Here is a 19,924-nt window from a genome sequence, read left to right as displayed (position 1 = left end):
GGGGGCTCACTTCCCCACTTTCAGTCTGAAAGAATGCTCCGATCTAACAACCTGTTGCTGTGAGGCTGAAGAAGCAAGGGGAAGGACCCTCTAGTCCCATCCATCAGCCAAGGGAACAGGTGTCCGCAGCTACTATTCAGAAAAAAAGAACATTAGCAAGGGAAGATCCATCTTGGGGCCAACTGGATTTCAGTTCCCACTTATCTTATAGCTCTTCCCCTAGAGCAGTGGTTCCCAGTTAGGGGTCTGGGGACCCCTGGGGGTCCTCAAAACACTCAGGAGGTCTGCGGCCCCATTCCTTGCTCCCCCCCCCCCAATTTTTTGTCATTTTTGCATGGTAATACCACAAATTTTATGGTCTGTTTTAGCGCTGTGTGGTTTTTCAATATATTGGCCAAAATTGGTTTTGAAATCACACAGTGATAACAATTTTGACGTAACTACCATAGAGTAAACAAAATTTTCAAAAAGTAGGGGTTCCATGGCTTAGATTTTGAAAAATAGGGGATCCTCAGTAATTAGCTAATTGGGAACCACTGCCCTAGACTTAAATAACTGATTTTTCTCCTCCAGCTTTCCTCTCCACTTCCCTTCCCTTGTTTGTATTTGTAAGCTTAGTGACAGTGCCTTATATCTTTTCATTTTTTAATTTATGTGTGGTGAATTTTGAGATGAGAACTGCTTGGAAACGAGGATGAAAATATGGTAATCAGTAAAAGTTTCAAAGCTCTTAACTTAATCTGGGGGAGAGGCTGAAATTCAGGAACTAAAACTCATAGATTGGGGCAGTGGGGCAGAGTTGGGGAAATGGTGTGGGAAATTCCCGCCCAACGATCTAGCCTTTTCTTGAAATTGCCCATGTGCTTTCAGATTGCATTTCCTGTTGCCAGTTGTCCTAGAAGCGTATCTTAGAAGCAAATCAGAATCTTACACATTGCAGGTTTCATTCTGTGATGCACTGTTGTATATTAATAGCCATACATATCTGTATATTCCTGCATTACATACAAGATCCTGAGGTGTATAGGTCCCTAAGGAGGCACCCTCAAGATTCTGTCATCCTTTGACTGTTGACCGTGATGGATGAGAGCATTGTTGCAGTGGAGCCCAACAACATCTGGAAGCACATGGGTACCCCTGCCTTTGGGGTCTTTTTAAGCATGGCATCATTGGGTGGTATTCAGTGAAATAGTTACAGTGGTACCTCGGCTTACATACGCTTCAGGTTACAGACTCCACTCACCCAGAAATAGTACCTTGGGTTAAGAACTTTGCTTCAGGATGAGAACAGAAATCGTGCTCCGGCGGCACAGCAGCAGGAGGCCCCATTAGCTAAAGTGGTGCTTCAGGTTAAGAACAGTTTCAGGTTAAGAACAGACCTCTGGAACAAATTAAGTACTTAACCCGAGGTACCACTGTACTGGCACACAATTAGTCTTCCTCACTCTCCTTCCCCCATGCATCCCCATAATCACCTCAGATCTGTTCCAGAGGAAGTCTCAGAATAGTTTTAGGAGGGTTGCAAGCAGGGAGAAGCACAGAGAAGTCCTGTTCCACAAGGAGAGACCCATGTGGTAATGGAACGTAAGCCTTAGTGCTACATTGAATACAATACAACATCATCATCTTCATCACCACCACCACCATCACTACTACTGCTGCTACTACTACTGCTATTATTACTATTATTTCTGGCATTGGTGCCATGAGTATCTTGCTCATTTTACCTTTATGGTGTTCTGCAGTTCTGGGAGCATTCTCAAAGACAAGACTTCATCTGTGTTCAGTCACAGATCATACTTTTGATAGTAAGCGATAGAAAAGTAGACATTATGGCACTCTAGAACACTCTGTCCAGAGTCCAATTACATCACACTTTTTAACAGCTCTAGTTGTTATATTTCTTTTACATAGCAAACTCATGCATTGGACAGGTGCAGGGACCTAGCTATTTTTGCCGATGTGTCTGTGCAAGGTGCTGTATAAATCATATTATTAGCCATTGGTCCTGGGTGAGTGATATTGCCGAAGTTTAGCAGCGGCTACAAAATTGCTCCAGATAATTAAATGTATGATAGGATCTCTGTGACTGTTAACAGAGTTTACAACACAAGCATAGAATTTCAACCATCTTGGCTCTCAATTTTTTAAAAGGAAATATTAAAGGAAATCATGACCAAAGCACTCTCTGATGAAGGCTCGTAGCGTAAGTGTGGCTGTTGGTCTCAACTTCCAGTGACCATGAGACTTGGGGACCCTCCCCAGTTCCCAACAATGATTCTGTGTCCCACGCCTCTGCTGCCAGTGTGTGCCCAGTCTCCTTGCCCTTTTCCCCTCCGTCACATTTCCCTTCTTGACCTGTGCACTTATAACATTTGCAGAACAAAGAGCACAAAGAAAATACATACACAAGTGTACCAAATTGGAACACATTGTTCTGACAGCGGAGTGTGGATTTATTGTGGTGCAGTATACACCCAGACTACTGAAAGAGATACAATCTCATGCTCATCGTGTCCCTGGGCTCTATTCGCTCTAAGCAAGTAACACAGGATTTATCTGAAGACCCTGTAACTGCCCTGTACATTGAACATCACCTCCGAAGGGTCAGAAAATGCATTATGACAGCAGAGTAACAGCCGATCAAGTAAAGCAAGTACACTTACCCGCAAAATGTAGAGTGAAAGCACAGAGACAGGCTTGTTCTGCAACCACACTAAGACCTTCTCACTTAAAATCTAACTTTGAAACTGCTGCCTCTCTGGAAACATGCAAATGACTTAAATGTGCTTTCAGTGCCTTCGAGCTTCAGGACTGTATTTCAATGGCTTCCTGTTTCGTAATTGCTAGGAAAGCTAGAAAACAACAACTGGAAAACCAAACTATAAAGCTGAATGCACCCACCATTAAAAGATACTTGATCTCCCTCTCTCTCCCTCTCTCATTTTTTCATCCGTTGGCATCACCCATCCACGGATGTGTGCTGGCTTCCTGTCATTATGAGAAAAGCATTGCTGTTCTTTGTGGGTATGCTTGCAGATGCTATCAGGATTTTGTGTCTAAATGAGATAGTAGATAGCAAGAGACAGGTGCAAATAGCAAAGAAGCCAGCAGCAAACCTGTGCTGTTGATCCCCTTTCAGTTCTGAGAAGGTCAGCAACTTTTGAAATTCCCTTCCCTGGAGGGAAAGCCCAGAGTTTTGTTATTTTATTTTATAATATAATCCAAATCCAGACTTCAGGTGGTCTGCTTTCACCTCTCAATGGCATCACCAGTTGTGCATCTCCTATCCACCCAGTTCTCCACTCTTGCCACAGTCTCTTCCATGCTTTCTCCCTACTGGTTTTTGTGCCTGGAACATTTTTCCAATTCCGCCTGTCAACAGTTGTCCCATATTGTGTATGTTTTATGCTTAACAACAACAACAAAATCCTCTGTCCCAGTTTGTAGTGTATGGACCAGTATTCGTGTGGTTTTGCCTTACTAATTGTATTCCAAGGTTAGTGAAACTGAGAAAGGGCAACAAAACGGAGAGCTAAAGGCTACAACAAATTGAGATCCTATTAATGATTCAGCAGAACTGGCAGTCGGAGGAAAAAGAGCTCTGGATGCATGTGTTTTGGAAATGTAACTCTTCCCTTACTGCTGGGACACAGGAGTATGCAAAAGCTTCAATTAGTAGTGATTTAAGTTGCAACCTTCAGGAGGGGGGAACCCCCCCCATTGAACTCAGTTGCACTTTCTTCTCAGGTAATATGCATAAGAGTGTGCTGTTAATTTACATCTCAGTTCATTGAATATGTTGCCATCATTTGTAACTCTCAGTTCATCCTGATGAATCGCGCACCTGTGCTTGTCTCAGATGACCTTCTGCTTGCATGCAGGAAATCCCAGGTTTGATCCCTGGCACCTCCAGTTTTTAAGAAAGAAGAAAAGTAAAGGGGAAAGGATCAAGTACCGGGTACTGGGCAAGACCTCTGCCAGAGACTTTGTAGAACCACTTCCAGCCAATAGGGCAGCACTGGCTAAAGCTGGTCATAATTGTTTGGATGACAATAAGGCAGTTTCCATTGTTCCTGCGCCTTTTCCCCATGAAGCTTGAAACCTAGGAGGCTTGAGCCTTTACCTCCACCCATTCCCACCCTCCAAATATTTAAATTATGTAATAACAAAAGATAGATTCTGCAAAAAAAAATCCCAACCCCTTTTTTGCGAATCTGCAAAATTCAAGCTACTTTTTTTTTTTTCAGGATTCAAAGTAGCTTTACTGAAGCCTTATCCTCGAGTCACCAGCAGTCCTAGGAAGTGGCTCCACATCCCCAGCTTCTGAGATTTTTTCAAGGCATTATTGCTTGGAGACTCTCAGTTCAATTTTGGAGCCATAATGATTAGAAAAGATTGAAAACCTGAGCTGCCTGCAATGTGTCGATTCTGTATAACTACCTAGTATGTTTCAAATTAATATGCATTATTATAACACAAAGCAACATCAGCCTTCCCCTACTTGGTACCTTGAAGTTATTGTTGTGTTCCAGCTGCCTTCAGCCTCTCAGCCCCAGGCAGAATGGCTGTTGGTCAGGAATTACTGGTCTTGTAATTCAAGACACCTGAAGAGTACCAGAGTGATGAAGGCTGAGCTAAATGCATCTTTGGTCAGAGGGGGGCAGGATGTGGTTCCTGTGCATATCTGTTTATTAGCAGTGTATGTCTCCTTGGTTTAAAGCCCTGAGTCAGTGCTGTTTGGGGCAATTTTTCATAGGGCTAAGGCTTTTCCTTTTTTAATGCTGCTGCTGCTGTAAGTAAGACTCTACTTTCTTTCCCTGCTGCTCGGGGAATTGTGTACAAGATCAAAATATATTGGTATATGTCTGTAATCTTGTAGACTTTGCTATAAATAGCTGCCAGACATGTCAGATTAGCTGTTGGCAAACAATAATGCTATCCGGTATTGTGGCTCCTTAAGCTCTGGCAGCTATGAAATGCCATGAAAAATTCATGGGTGAGGATGCTGTTAATTATGGGATGGACACCTGGCTTCTCTGCAATTTTATTCCAATTTCACTAGCATAACAGTCCGTTGACTTGTATGTTGTTTTATTGGTTCTTTTTAGATACGCATAGTTATTGTATGCAAATTTGTATGTCTCATGGCTGGACAGATTTTATTCTGATTCTGACAAGGCAAGACTGTTGGGGAGTTTCCCCCTTAGAAATATATTAATTACACATTTTTTCATCATAGATGTTTAGAACAAAATGCAAGCAATAAAATTCTGACATTCCCCCCACCTTTGAGGCTCAATGTCGCTACACCTAGATACTTCTCTTTCTTTGCTCTGAATTTACGGAGAAAGGTGAACTATTAAATTATTAAATTAAGTACCATTTTCCGCTTTTAAATATTCACCTTGTAAAAATTACTAGACCTTACGGTGTAGAATTCCAGTTGAGAAGCTGTGCCGCATCATGGACAGAATCAGGCCTGGGAAGACCTGGGTTCAAATACTACGTTGGCCACCTAGATGGTCTCAGCCAAATCATGTTTTCTTTTCTTAAGGTTCTAGTAAAGATAAAGAGATATAAAAAATATAATGACATCATTAAATACACCAGTAAAAATGGCTATTTCCTCACCTCCCCAGTCATGTTTTCTCAGGATAGAACGTGGTGTCCTCTTTTGACTACTCTGAATTCAGTGAAGGAAGGGTAGGACAGAATGTAATGAACTAAATAGTTTTGAGCCAAGAGTAGCTAATCTTTTTTGCCCAAGGGCAACAATCGCCCTTAGCCCAACCTTCCAGGGGCTGCATGCCAGCAGGGAGTGTGGTCACCATGCATTATCTCACAGACACATAGGCATCACCACCCTCAGCTGAATGGAGGGGATATAAGCCTCTTTCCACCCTAGCCCATGTCTCCTCTATTTCCTTTTTGCTACTGCCATCAACGTGCTGTGATTTGGGAGCTCAGAAAAATTGCTCAGTGGATCAGATCAGGCCCCCGAGCAGGAGGTTTGCCCACCCTGCTTTATGCCATATAAAATCACAGGGGGGGGGGGAGGATAAAATCCATGCTGAGTTAATGGAACGCACAGCCCCAATCCAGAGGGAGCAAATCAGTCACATTTGCATCCTTTTGCAATCAGTAGCACAATTTGGTTGCAACTTACTTATTTCTCATTAATTTCAAAGTGACAGCAGTTGGCTAAACTACTAACTTGCTTTTGGAGTGGGGCCTATGGACTGAGTCCAGATTAAGCTAGTTGCCCTAGAAATCAATGGTGCTTCAGTTTATTGTGACTAATTTTTCAGATTGATTTTGTTGTGGCCCAGAATGTGGTTAATCCTGTCTGGATCCAATCCTATATGTACTTTGGCAAGTACCTTGATTGCTTACAAACTGATCACTTAGACCAGTGTTTCCCAACCCTGGGTCTCCAGATGTTTTTCAGACTACAATCCCCAGCATCCCTGACCACCGGTCTTGCTAGCTAGGGATGATGGGAGTTGTAGTCCAAAAACAGCTGAAGCTCCAAGGTTGGGAAACACTGACTTAGACAGTGGAATGGACTCCCTCAGGAGGTGATGGGCTCTCCTTCATTGGAGGTTTTTAAATAGAGATGGGATGGCCGTCTGTCATGGATGCTTTAGTTGAGATTCCTGCATTTCAGGGGGTTGGACTAGATGGCCCACGGGGTACCCTCAAACACCTCAATTCTATGATTCTATGAAATAAAGAATTAAGCAAACCTCTCAGTCAAGACACAGGCTTATTGCAAAAATGGCAGAGAGGATAAAAATCTGACTAGGGGGAAGGAAGCAGAATATGCATGTTTGAATTGTAATTTAATTTCGTAGCGAAGCAAAACACTCCTAATGTGGGTGATGTAGCTTGCGCCCTCCCTTTTTTATGTACATTCAACACATTACATTGCCCGTATGTGGTCAGTGTTAACCTTTTTTCCCCTTTCCTCATGAAAGTGTGGGGCCTCTTTTCAAGACGATGACGTGATTGTACTTAACGGTACAAAAGAGGATGTAGAAGTGCTGAAGAAAAGAATGGAGGAGAGAAGGCTTAAGAGTAAATTGGGGAAGGTAAGAGCTTTGTGCATTTTCTGATGTATTTGCACGTGCATTTATGGAATACTTCAGGAACAGAGTATATTACAGAGTTTATTACAAACAGCATTTTCAAAATCATCTCCATGGTGGCCTTGGGCCGGTCTCCTGTTCAAGTGGCATAAAACTGTAGGTGCAGCTCATTGAATCCCAGCAAATATTTTTATCAAGTACAGCTCGTTGTTTTTCAATTTCAGCCCTCGTTAGTAATTTTTAATTAGATCAGAGATAAGTAATTTCTTTGGCCTTGCCACTAATTTAATCCAGCTCCTCTTTCAAATGGAAATAGTTATTCCTTCCTTCCACAAATGCCGTCATCAAAATAAATAAACCCATTGGTTTTCCTTTTCAAATCAGTACCCAGTTGTTCCATTATCCAGCTGCTCTTAAGCAGAACTGTCACTCTTCCTTGACGTAGTTTATGTTTTACATTTTACCCCATCCACTTCTCACTGTTAGGGATAGGAAAGTGTAAAACAAATCAATATGGTCCAAGCTACATGATAACTACTCACACATTTGCACCGCATCCATTGATCCGGGGTTCAGTTCATTTTACCCCGTAATTCTAAACTTCACAAGCGTGTAGACGCGCCAGTACGTACACACATTCTGCAATGTACAGAGTATCCCTTCATTTACTTAGATCCCTCCCCTCGTGGCCTTAATGACCCTCATTGTACTCAACAATATAAGAACCACAGTTCTATCTTTAACTTCTGAGGGTGTTGCTGGTGTGCTAAAATAGCTTGCAACGAGAACTTCCTCTTGCAGGGGCCTCCTTTCCGTTTTGACTCTGGCTTCCTATTTGACATGATAGTAAATCAAACGTGGCATTCTGCAAGCAGCGTTCGTGTTTCAGACTAAAATTAGGGCAGAGCTTTTTTTCATGCTGAAGGCTTGATGCCAAATAAGCATATAACACTGCTAGGCATATCTGTGTTGGGATTAGGAAAGAGAAGCAAAGCAAAGCAGGGCACCTTTATAGGTACAGCTGAGAGACCAGCAACATTTGGCAGGGACTTGCAGCAATCTTAAAGGTACTTGTGAGCCACCTTTGAGGATAAAAATTCTTTGAAAATATATCGGTCTCATTCCCTAGTTGCATCTTCCTACCACATGTATTTTAGTTGCAAGACTTTAGTTGCCTCTAAAACTGCTGCACAGGAAGGTCTGATGCATTGCTGCCACCTCCAGGAAGACATGGGTAATCTGCAGAAAAGGGAATAGCTCAGTGGAATCAGTGCCTTTCTTGCAGCTAATACAGTGGTGCCTCGTAAGACGAAAAGAATCCGTTCCGTGATTCTCTTCGTCTAGCGGTTTTTTCGTCTTGCGAAGCAAGCCCATTGACAGCTTAGCGGATTAGTGCTACAGCGGTCTAGCGGCTTCTAGCGATCAGCTGTTAAGCGGCTTAGCGGCTTAGGAAAAGGGGGGGAGCGGAAAAAACGTGCAGGAACTCGCAAGATTTTTTTGTCTTGCGAAGCAACCCCATAGGGAAATTCGTTTTGCGAAGCGCCTCCAAAACGGAAAACCCTTTCGTCTAGCGGGTTTTCCGTCTTGCGAGGCGTTTGTCTTGCGGGGCACCACTGTAATGTATGCAGCAGATCTGTGCAAATTGGTGACCATCAGCTGCATATGGAACCAACTAAGTGCTTCATAGTGTCCTGCTTTTTCTGTCTGCCTCAGGCTGCTCAAAGAAGGCAGTTATCTGCCACCTCCTAAGCCACACAGCATGTCTTGTGGTCTGCATCCAGCTTGGCAAGTCTAAAATTGAGCAGGCCTGATGCATTCTAACATTGTTTGGGGTGTCTTCACTTCAATCCACTGTAATATTGCTGGGCCATCCAGCGATAATTTTTATTGTGGCAATTTTTTTTATTGTCAACAACCCAATTCATCAGGTGAAAGGGCTCATTGTCTAACCATAATTAATGGTGGGTGTAATGTCTCTCTCTCTCTCTCTCTCTCTCTCTCTCTCTCTCTCTCTCTCTCTCTCTCTCTCTCTCTCTCTCATGTTCTTATGTAGGACTCGCTGTGCTTTTCCCATTCAAGGGGCTGCTTAGGTCCATACCTGCTTAGCTTTGGCAATGCTGCAGCCTCAGATGCTCCCAGAATATTAACTGGATCTCAAATAAGATTATTTTAAACAATATTAAAAAGGGACTTCAAACAGCTAGCCAGCTGAGATTTCCAAAGGAGACAGGCAGCCCCTATGGAGAAAGCCGTGCTCCTAGTGTTGGGTTAATTTTAATTGTGTGGATAATGGAAGAAAGAACATATCTCTGTGTCTCTCAAGGATGATTAGAGTTAGTTTCAAGGATCAGAGTCAGGCTATTTTTCAAAACATCTTGATCCTGCAGGCAGATAAGCCTGGCCTTTCTCTTCAGGGATTATTCTGTCTCTCATACAGTTTGCTCCCTTTGCACGTTACAAGCCTTATATGCCCACTTTTAAGGGAGCACAAAGTGGGCACTGAATTGTGTGAGTGGATTGGATTGTGTAGCGATGTAATATGAAAAAAGCACTGAGTAACCTTATGGCAAAGTTGTGCCGATGGAACTGGTGGATTTGTTACCAAACACAGTGTGGGCTGTTGTCACTCATGTTTGTCTCCATTGCTTCCAGAAATCCAAGAAATCTAAGGCAGCAGAGACCACTGTGAAACCCGAAGCTGCTGAAGGTAAGGTACACAACCATGTACTGATGCAACAAAGTGCTATTTCAGATTACTATTCTTTTCAGTGCAGTAACTTGTGCAGCTATTACCTTTGTTGGCCAGAACCCACACATTTTCCTTCAAGGTAGCACTGCTTTTGCAGAGAAACCAACTTTTCCCAGCACACAGACAACAGTATTATGTTGCTAGGATCACCCCACCCTTGCCGCTAGCACCTCTGTCTTGATTCATGAAATCTGCAGTAGCCATGCAAATATGATACGCCCCTATTGGCTAGTTCCAGTGATGGATGACCTTTCCCTATCCCTATGCCACTGTGTTCTTTTAAAAGGCCATTTTGCATGTTGTTTTGACATAAATAGGTTAGAAACTATAAAAAAAGAGTAACAGTAAATAGAAAGTTGGGTGCACATTATGAACTAAATATCCCCTTAAGGAAAAACAAAAGTGATAAACATAACTAACCTGCAGTAATGCTTTTCTCACTTAACGGATTCTCTCCCTCTGCCCCCACCCCCCATTTTTAAAGGGACAAAAAATAAAACAAGGAGCCTGTAGGTAGATCACACGAAGGGGCAAATATGGACTTCACAGGACCTTGTGCTTAGAAGATATTGGCCAGATTCACACACAACATGAAGCCATGGTTTGTTTGGGCAATTTTGTTTTTTGAAACAAATCATGAGTTAACCACGTTGTCCCACAAAGGATCAGACAAACAGTGGCTTGTTTCTCCAACGTTTGATTTGTTTTCCAGCTTCTGTTGCCTCATGCCTTTGGAATTTGTGAAATGCCTGAGTTACAGAGTCCAGGCCTAACCATGGTTAAGGAAGTGTGCTGAGTTCACATGTATCGCCAAGTCATAGTTAAAACAAACTAGGGTTCATGAGCCAACGACAACCCATGCCTTCAAAGCGTCATCTCTTGGCAGTAAACAAGCTTGTTAAGCTGCTAGGCAGAGTTTGCATGCCACAAAGCTTCTGCTAACCTGGCCGTTAATTAAGTACACAGGTGCTGATGCAGTGAGCCATTTATTTTACGCTCTTCCCCATCTGTGTAACATTTAGTATAATTTATGCCTTGATATCGTTATGGTTCTACTCCATGTCCTTGGCTTATGGTGGAGAACATTGGATATCATGGTGTTACAACACATATAAGGCAATGCAGAAAGGGACTGAAGGGAACTAAATACACAACTGTCCTTTTCAGTGGCAACTCTCTCTGTGTTGATCATTAATTGGTCCAACTCTTGAGCGAAGTTTTATTGTTTAATTACTTTTGGTTGCAGTGCTCTCTTGCTGAACAAATCTTTTGCTACTGATTTTAACAGGATGCAGATTCCACCTCTTTTCTTTTTAATTTCTTTCTCTCTCTTCCTGTTTATGTGGGTTTTTTATTATTATTATTTTGGTCTTTTTAAGATTTGCCTACATCATCTCAAGTAAATACTGAAAAGGATACAGCAAACATGAAATCTGGAGAAAATAGAAGCATTGCCTTCTGCAAGAGTACAGGTTAGTATAAAATTTTCCATGCAGTTTCATGACATTGCATTCAGTAATATTGTGGATAATCCTTTATTAGCCATTTTCAGCCAGATGTTCACCTAGAACTCTACTCTGAGCTGGTGCAGCTGTAACTGGGACCATCTGTTCGTGGAAAGATGAGGGCTGCGTAGGAGCCGCAGAATGGCAGGCTCTCCGTCATTTGCCTGTTGAATGAATTCACCCCTTCCTTGCACTTCCACTGCTGCCTTTAACCATGGTCAATTGTTTTTATGCCAGCCATAACCAATGTTAACACTAGGAACATTAGACTCTGCCTTGTACTGAGTCAGCCTGTTGGTGCATTCAGCTCAGTATTGTCCACGCTGGCTGTCAGTGGCTCTCCAGGGTTCCACACGGGGGTCTCGTCTCAATCCTTCCTGGAGATACAGAGTCTTAAATCTGGGACCTTTTGCATGCAAAGCACGATGCTCAACCACTGAGCTTAGTTGTTGAAATTAGCGGGGGAAGGGAGCTGAAAATAATGCCAATACAGTTCACATCTTTTGTTCTAGGAGGCTTAGTTTAGTCAGAATCAAGTATAAACTAATGCTAAATACGTTACTTCTGGTAAATGAGCCACCATAGCCACTAGAGGGCTGTGAAAATTTGTGTTCCAGGCTTTTTAGACTCATCTACTCGTGAACTGTCCTGAAACCAAAGGGGTGCATTGGTTGCCAGATGTGACCCCCCCCCAGCTCTCCTACCCCACTAAATTGGTGAGCTGGCTTGAGGTGCTTGCCTGAGCTTTGTCTTTGTGGACTAGCTGTGGGTGCAACATAGCTCTCTTATTTGCAAGGCCTAAGAGCTTCCATGAGCCATGTCCTGTCTAGTTGTGCTGACTACTTAAAAAAACAACACCCCCCTCCCAATTCCAGGACTTCCAACTGTTTGTGAGCCGTCCTTTGGTGTCCATGTTTCTAACAAAACCAACTGTTCCAGTTGTTGCATGATTTCAACAAGGTTGGCTCCAGGTTGAGGGGTGGGGACCCTAAACAAAGTGCCCTCTTGTTTGGCCCTCCTGTGTTGGTGGGCCTTGGTAAGCTTATTTGGTGGCAGGAGCAGCAGGACTCTGATCTGCAACAGGCAACTGGGTTTGAGAACTATTACTGTCATTTCCTACAGTGCAGCATCACCCTGGACTCTTTTGAGAAGAAAATTGGTAGCTTCCAGACCTAGCCACCAGGTGCTGATTTGAAATTGGAGAACCAGCGTAGATATTGGCAGTGGACCTGCTGAAGCGCTAGGATCCAAAGGGTGCCAAGTGCCAGTTGTGTAAAATAGAAGTTTAAGCAACTTAATCTTGACTTTAGCTTGAACAAGCCTTAAAAAGAAATATGGGCGCTGATCATCCCTGACCATTGGCTGTGTGCACTGGGGCTTATGGGAGTTGCAATCTCAAACAATTGAAGGGCACAAGGTTGGCAAAGGTTTCTTTAGTGTGGTGTTTGTGTGTGTCTACATGCAAGTTTTGTGGGTGAAGTTGACGCGTGTTCTGTTTGCTTCATTCTGTAGCAGTCAGCGAAAGTCCATCGTCTTCATCTGGAAAAAGCAGCAAAAGTTCATCCGAGGGCCCCAAGCGATCCTTCGCAAGCAGAGGAGAGAAGTCGGAAGCATACAAGTCTATTTTTACATCACACAGCTCTGCCAAACGCTCCAAGGAAGAGTCTTCCAATTGGATCACGCATACAGCATACTATTTCTAAAACAGAAAAGTTTCCAGTTTGTAGCAGGCTCTGCCCTTTCCCACCCTGCTGCAGTTCCTCTTACAAGGGAGGACTTAGTTATTTGGCACCGAGTGCAATTTGCTGTCGATTTAGAAGGACCATCCATATATAACTATGTAAAGTAGAATATAAAAGCAGTTAGCAGAAATCAGTTGTGTTTTTTAAAGGGGTGTATGATTTGAACAAGTACTAATTGTTAGGATCACAAATGATGTGCTCTTGATTCCACCTTCCATCCCGCCCCCCACAGGTCCTGGTCGCTTTGAATAATTTGGATGCATGTAGAACAGAAACAGGTGACCTGCCCACAGCATCTACCTTGCATGGGTACCGTCTGCTGTCTTTCAGGCATCCTGACTTTCAGACCTTTTGCATGGAAATGTAGATTGTGGGGCTAGAGTAATTAGATAGGAGACTAGCATGACCACTTCCTGTCCTGTTCTTCTCCTTGGTTTGCTAAAGCTTTGTCTAAGTGGGTCAGGCTTCAGCAAATGGAAGGTGTTCCACATCATCTTTCCCAAGTGTGAGGAGGCTACAGCAGAAGCCAGCATCCTATGTTCAAGAGGGCTGTGGAGTTATGAGCCACAGAAAACAAATTTTTTGGGGGCCCCCAGCCCAGAGTGTCCATCTTTACCTGTGTAGCTCTTGCCAGCTTTATAGAAGTGATATTGTTGAATGTTTGATTTTGGTTTCCATTCCTGTCACTTGTCAGAGAAATAAAGCAGAGCCCTTTGTGACTTTTCTTGCACACCTTGTACTTACAAATAAAAGCACAGTGTTCTAATATTGTCCCTCGATTGCATGGTTGAAAGCTGTCCAGCCCATCCCACTTTCATACTAAAAGGTTTTGGAGATCTTGCATTAGAAGAAATGTGAATGGAAGGAGAAAATGCGTTAGTACTCTTCTGAGACGTGTAAGAGACTACGGTTCATCAGAGAAGAAGAAGAGGAGTTTGGATTTGATATCACGCCTTTCACTCCCCTTCAGGAGTCTCAAAGCGGCTAACATTCTCCTTTCCCTTCCTCCCCCACAACAAACACTCTGTGAGGTGAGTGGGGCTGAGAGACCTCAGAGAAGTGTGACTGGCCCAAGGTCACCCAGCAGCTGCATGTGGAGGAGCGAAGACGCGAACCCGGTTCCCCAGATTACGTGACTACCGCTCTTAACCACTACACCACACTGGCTCTCAATAGAGATGGTGTTGCCTCATGCACAGCAACCCCAAGTCTGGTCGTTCCACTCTGAAACTGTGAGGGAAGGTTGTAGTATTTGAGACTTTGTAATTTAGAGAAAAGGCAAGTAGGAGGTGATTGACATAAATAAAATAATGGCATGGGGAAAGTAGATGCAGGGGGAAGGTGTCCCTCCTAACACTTGAATTCATGGCTACCCAATGGCGCTGAATGTTGGACGATTCGGGATAGATAAAAGAAAGCATTTCTTCACACAACACGTAATTAAACTGTGGAACTCACTCCCACAAGAGCCAGTGATGGCCGCCAAGTTGGGGGTCTTTAAGAGGGGATTAGACAAATTCACGGAGGAGAAGGCTGTCAGTGACCACTAGCCATGCTGGCTATGCTGTGCCTTCACGGTGGTGGTGGTTTTTGTTGTTTAGTCGTGTCCGGCTCTTCATAACCCCATGGACCAGAGCATACCAGGCACTCCTGTCTTCCACTGCCTCCCGCAGTTTGGTCAAACTCATGTTGGTAGCTTCGAGAACACTGTCCAACCATCTCGTCCTCTCTTCACTTCTCCTTGTGCCTTCAATCTTTCCCAACATCAGGGTCTTTTCCAGGGAGTCTTCTCTTTTCATGAGCTGGCCAAAGTATTGGAGGTTTTGTCCATGGAGTTTTCTTGGCAGGGATACTGGAGTGGCTTGCTGGTTCCTGCTCCAGGTGGATTACGTTTAGTCAAAACTCCACTATGACCTATCCATCTTGGGTGGCCCTGCACGGTATAGCTCATAGCTTCTCTGAGTTATTCAAGCCCCTTCGCCACGACAAGGCAGTGATCCATGAAGGAGGCCTTCATGGTAGGATACAGTAATGCTTCTGAATACTAGTTGCTAGAAAGCACTGGAGGAGCGAATGCTCCTGTGCTTGGGTCCTACTTACAGGTTTCTCATGGATATCTGGTTGGCCACTGCGAGAACAAGATGATGGACTAGATGGGCCACTGGCCTGATCCCGCAAGCATCATCTTATGTTCTCATTAGGAACCTTTTGTCTTATGTGTGTGTGCACACCCCCAATTATCACATGTTGAGCAATTAATGAAAAACATTGACAACCCACTGGACCTACAGACCTATTGGTCTCAGATCCCTAATTTAAATGAAACATCAACACCATATTTTTAGAGGCTTCGTTAGGACCTAGACTTGTTTTGAGTGGAGATCCTTAAATGGTTTTCCATGCAATGTCACATCACCACCTCTTCCTGTGCACAGCGAGTGAGAAGTAAATTAGTCCGGTTAACTCATTTTGAAACATGTCCGGAAATGCAATCGGGGAAGGTTGATTAGAAATTCAGATGACTCTATTTACACTCTGCTAGGATTTCTGATAGGCGAGTGCTGACTGTAATGGCTGCAATCGTTTGCCATTTTGCAAGCATAATTAGCCATGTTTTCCACACAAGGTTCTGTCATGTAATTTGCATAATACTTCTCTTCCCCCAACTTGTTAACCAGTAGGAAGCTTTTTGCCACCTTTCATTCCCGCCCCCTACCCCAGATCAAAACATTGTGAAGTTTGCCACGTTTTCTATTTATAAATTTGTGCCTGACATTTTCTTCTGTGTTTCTTCCTCTTTCCTTCTTTTGTTGGTTAAGCACAGAGGCAATAAGCTTCTCCTTGTTTGACGCACACACACTGTGGAAGTCTAAGCGTAGTGTCATTGTGTTTTGACATCACTTTTCATTTTCTCCAAGGGAGCATGCTTGCCTTGGGGAAATAACTGCTAAAAATGCTTATTTGAAGCTTAATTATTATATATTTGGCTCACAATCTAAAAGGAGAGCAAATTCCACTTCATTAGCATGGTGGCACCAGCTTTCTATATAGATAGAGGCTGACCAGAGAATTGTGAACGTGTTCCTTCTCTCTCTTCTATTTCTGTGCTCAAGACTGGACAATAGAGTTTGCCCAGAGAATGGGCCAGCTTGTTGTTGTTGTTTAGTCGTTTAGTCGTGTCCGACTCTTCGTGACTCCATGGACCAGAGCACGCCAGGCACTCCTGTCTTCCACTGCCTCCCACAGTTTGGTCAAACTCATGCTGGTAGCTTCGAGAACACTGTCCCACCATCTCATCCTCTGCCATCCCCTTCTCCTTGTGCCCTCAATCTTTCCCAACATCAGGGTCTTTTCCAGGGAGTCTTCTCTTCTCATGAGGTGGCCAAAGTATTGGAGCCTCAGCTTCAGGATCTGTCCTTCCAGTGAGCACTCAGGGCTGATTTCCTTCAGAATGGATAGGTCTGATCTTCTTGCAGTCCATGGGACTCTCAAGAGTCTCCTCCAGCACCATAATTCAAAAGCATCAATTCTTCGGCGATCAGCCTTCTTTATGGTCCAGCTCTCACTTCCATACATCACTACTGGGAAAACCATACCTTTAACTATACGGACCTTTGTTGGCAAGGTGATGTCTCTGCTTTTTAAGATGCTGTCTATGAACTTCTTTGGACATGCAAGGCGGTAGCTGGAGGTTGGTAGGCAGCAGCAGCCAAGCAAGCCCCGTCAAGTGCAAGGAGTCTGCCAAATAAACCAAGCAAACACAACGAGAGTTGCAGTCAATGGCAATCCAAAAGACCAAGAATGCTTTCAAACACAAATACATTATCTCTCAGAAAGGGGGAAGCCTCTAGACTCATCCTAGAGAGTGAGGCTGACGTTCACAAACCATTTTTTTCAGTTCATCTCTCCTGCTGTTTTTAATTTCAAGTTAGGGTCAAGGGAGAACTCTCTCCAAAACCCCAGAGAGCCGCTGCCCGTCAGTGTGGGCATTACTGAACTAGGTGGATCAATAGCCTGACTCAAATGAAGCGCAGGAGCACTTCATGCTGCAACATTCTGTTGCAGGTGACACCTGTGAATTGACCCACCTCCGACACTGGAGGAAAAAAACTAATCCAGTGTAAATGGAAAATTCACCACCTTTCAAATAGCAGTGTGTATTTGTTTGAACTCTAGCAGGTGAGTTAGGACAATTTTACAGGAGAAGAAGAAAATGCCACCTGTCATATTGAGATGCCTTTTGCTTGCTAAGCTTGATGCAGACTCCCACAACTGCATTCCCCACTGCAGCAAGACAGGTGTTTTCCTCTCTGTTATTGTCATCATCTTTGCTAGATTATAGGCTCAACATTGTTCCTTTTATATGCGACTTGGCTTTGTCCCTCTGTAATTGAGGTGCCAGTTGCTGTCGGTGTAATTTAATTTAATTTGTGATATACATGCCCAAGTGGTCAGCTAAGTTACAGTCTTTGCTTGAAAAGGGGACTGTCTGTACTCTGTAAATCCAGGATCTGCAGCCTCCGCAGAAAACAGATTGTGTGAACCACATACCTTGAGGTATTGCGGTCTTGTGCCGTTTTAGGCTTTATAGGTCAAAACCAGCACTTTGAATTGGGCCCGGAATCTAACTGGTAGCCAGTGCAGTTGAACCAGGATCGGTGTAATATGCTCAAACCGTCTTGCTCCGGTGAGCAACCTAGCCACTTAATTCTGCGCTAAGTGAAGTTCCAAACCATCTTCAGAAGCAGCCCTGTGTATAACGCATTGCCGTAATCTAACCTTGAGGTTACCAGAGCATAGATTCATGAAACACACACCGCTTTAGTGACCTGTTGCCAAAGGGGGATTAAACAGTGCCTATGTTGCAACTCCTGATGGCATCTTGTAGGAGGACACAGTGCCTTCCAGGCAGTTGCAACCGTTAATTAATATGGAACATTTGGATTATCCGAGAGAAACCAACAGATTGCTCTGGCACATTTGCTGTGTAACAGTTTAACAGTCTTACCTGCCCATCTTTCCTGGCTCTCTGTTCGTCTCCCCACGCTGCACCACAAATAGATCTTTACTTCACCTGTGCTACAGTGCACAAAATTAAGAACTTTATAGGGTGGGTGTTTCTTCATTTCTGCCTTCCTCTTTCTGGGAGCTGGGAGCTTTCTGAGCTGACAGAGTAGCTCGTAAAAAAACCTTTCCCATCACCTTCTGCCTACTGGGCCAAATTAGGTTGCCACCTCTAATAGTCCCATGACAGGCAGATGTTCAAAAGGTCCAACTTTTCTTCACCCAAAGATGCTGCTCCAAAGCACAGGTTTAGGTTCCTTACAACAGGGAAGGCAGAAGTTAGATTGGGATCTGCTGGTTTGTCTCAGATCAAACAGTGGTTTCTGTCACTTCTAGTAGTTCAAGGACAGCTAAGCCCATCCTCTTAGGATTCTGGAAAAGAATATGCATGGAGGGAGGGAAACCAGGAGTTGATTTTTGGGTGGGAGGACTTGTTCTGGGACTCGAAGGAGCTTGGTCCTGGTGTGTTGACAAATTATGAGCTGAGCATAAACTCAGAAGCACGCTGTTCCTTAGCCTGTGTCCTCTATTTCCCACCTAGTTGGTGGGTGTTGGAATTCCTATGTTTAAAGCGTGCTAAAAGCACATGTTCCCCTCCCAAGAACCCTGGGAAGTGTAGTTTTTATGGGTGCCAGGAATTGTAGTCTATACCATTTCCAAGATTCATTGCAAGGAAGCCACATACTTTAAATATAGGATGTATTTGCAGCCTTCTACCTTGCCAACAAAGGTCTGTATAGTAACAGTTATTGTTTTCCCAGTAGTGGTGTATGGAAGTGAGAGCTGGACCATAAAGAAGGCTGATCAGCGAAGAATTGATGCTTTTGGATTATGGTGCTGGAGGAGACTCTTGAGAGTCCCATGGACTGCAAGAAGATCAAACTGATCCATTTTTAAGGAAAGGACAGATCGCGAAGCTGAGGCTCCAATACTTTGGCCACCTCATGAGAAGAGAAGACTCCCTGGAAAAGACCTTGATGTTGTGAAAGATGGAGGGCACAAGGAGAAGGGGACGACAGAGGACAAGATAGTTGGATAGTGTTCGCGAAGCTACCAGCATGAGTTTGACCAAACTGCGGGAGGCAGTGGAATACAGAAGTGCCTGGCGTGCTCTGGTCAATGGGGTCACGAAGAGTCAGACATGACTAAAGGACTAAACAACAACAAACATCTGGAAAGTCCCATGTCTTTAGAAGAGACTACCTTCCCTTTTCAAAACTGTTTATTCTCAACCCATTTGAGTTAAAACACCAAAAAGGAATAAATGCCAGGAATGGATGTAGCATAGATTGTGCTGGGAACCAAACCGACTGCTGTGCGATCGCTACTATGCACTAAATGCACAGCTCCCTGGTCGCAATTATCTTGAATGGAAAGATCTCGCCCAGGAATATTGTTTCGCCTTGAGCAAAGGCTGTGTGTCTGGACTGCCTCAGGAGTGAACATTCATGTGCTTTTAAATAAAGCTTGAAACAGAGCAGGCACCTGTTGGAGCTTAACTTCCATTACAAGTGTCACATTTTCAGAGCAGGAGGCTCAGCAGTGCTCAAGCTTAATTGGAAGAAAGGGGATAATTATATTTTAATATCCCTTCGCAGGTTTAAATCTGATAAGTGCTTCTCGCAGTTATGAGTTCTCGCAGCACTGCATGGAAAGATGTGGGTGTAAGCGATCTTTTCAGCTCACTCACAGATCTGGAGGGAGAAGCCAAGTCACTTAAGACTCCTTTCTGCTGACTTCCATATTCTTCTAAAGTTGGCAGTGCCTTTCCCT

The 19,924-nt window shown here is 43.8% G+C and overlaps 1 protein-coding gene across 1 annotated transcript in view; it reads left to right on the top strand.

Annotated features, from left to right (window-relative positions):
* Positions 1-13,853, top strand: part of RTF2 (replication termination factor 2) — a 55,776-nt gene extending 41,923 nt beyond the window's left edge. Inside the window, exons 6-9 of the mRNA XM_081917226.1 lie at positions 6,981-7,094; positions 9,744-9,798; positions 11,220-11,312; positions 12,858-13,853. Of these exons, the coding sequence (XP_081773352.1) occupies positions 6,981-7,094; positions 9,744-9,798; positions 11,220-11,312; positions 12,858-13,048 (453 nt within the window). The 3' untranslated portion in view covers positions 13,049-13,853. The remainder of the gene's footprint in view (positions 1-6,980; positions 7,095-9,743; positions 9,799-11,219; positions 11,313-12,857) is intronic.
* Positions 13,854-19,924: the final 6,071 nt, after the last annotated feature.

This window comes from Podarcis melisellensis (assembly GCF_964234715.1).
Source record: "Podarcis melisellensis genome assembly, chromosome: 6".
NCBI lineage: Eukaryota > Metazoa > Chordata > Lepidosauria > Squamata > Lacertidae > Podarcis > Podarcis melisellensis.
Note: the sequence above shows the minus strand (reverse complement) of the source record. Positions and strands in the feature narration are given on the sequence as shown.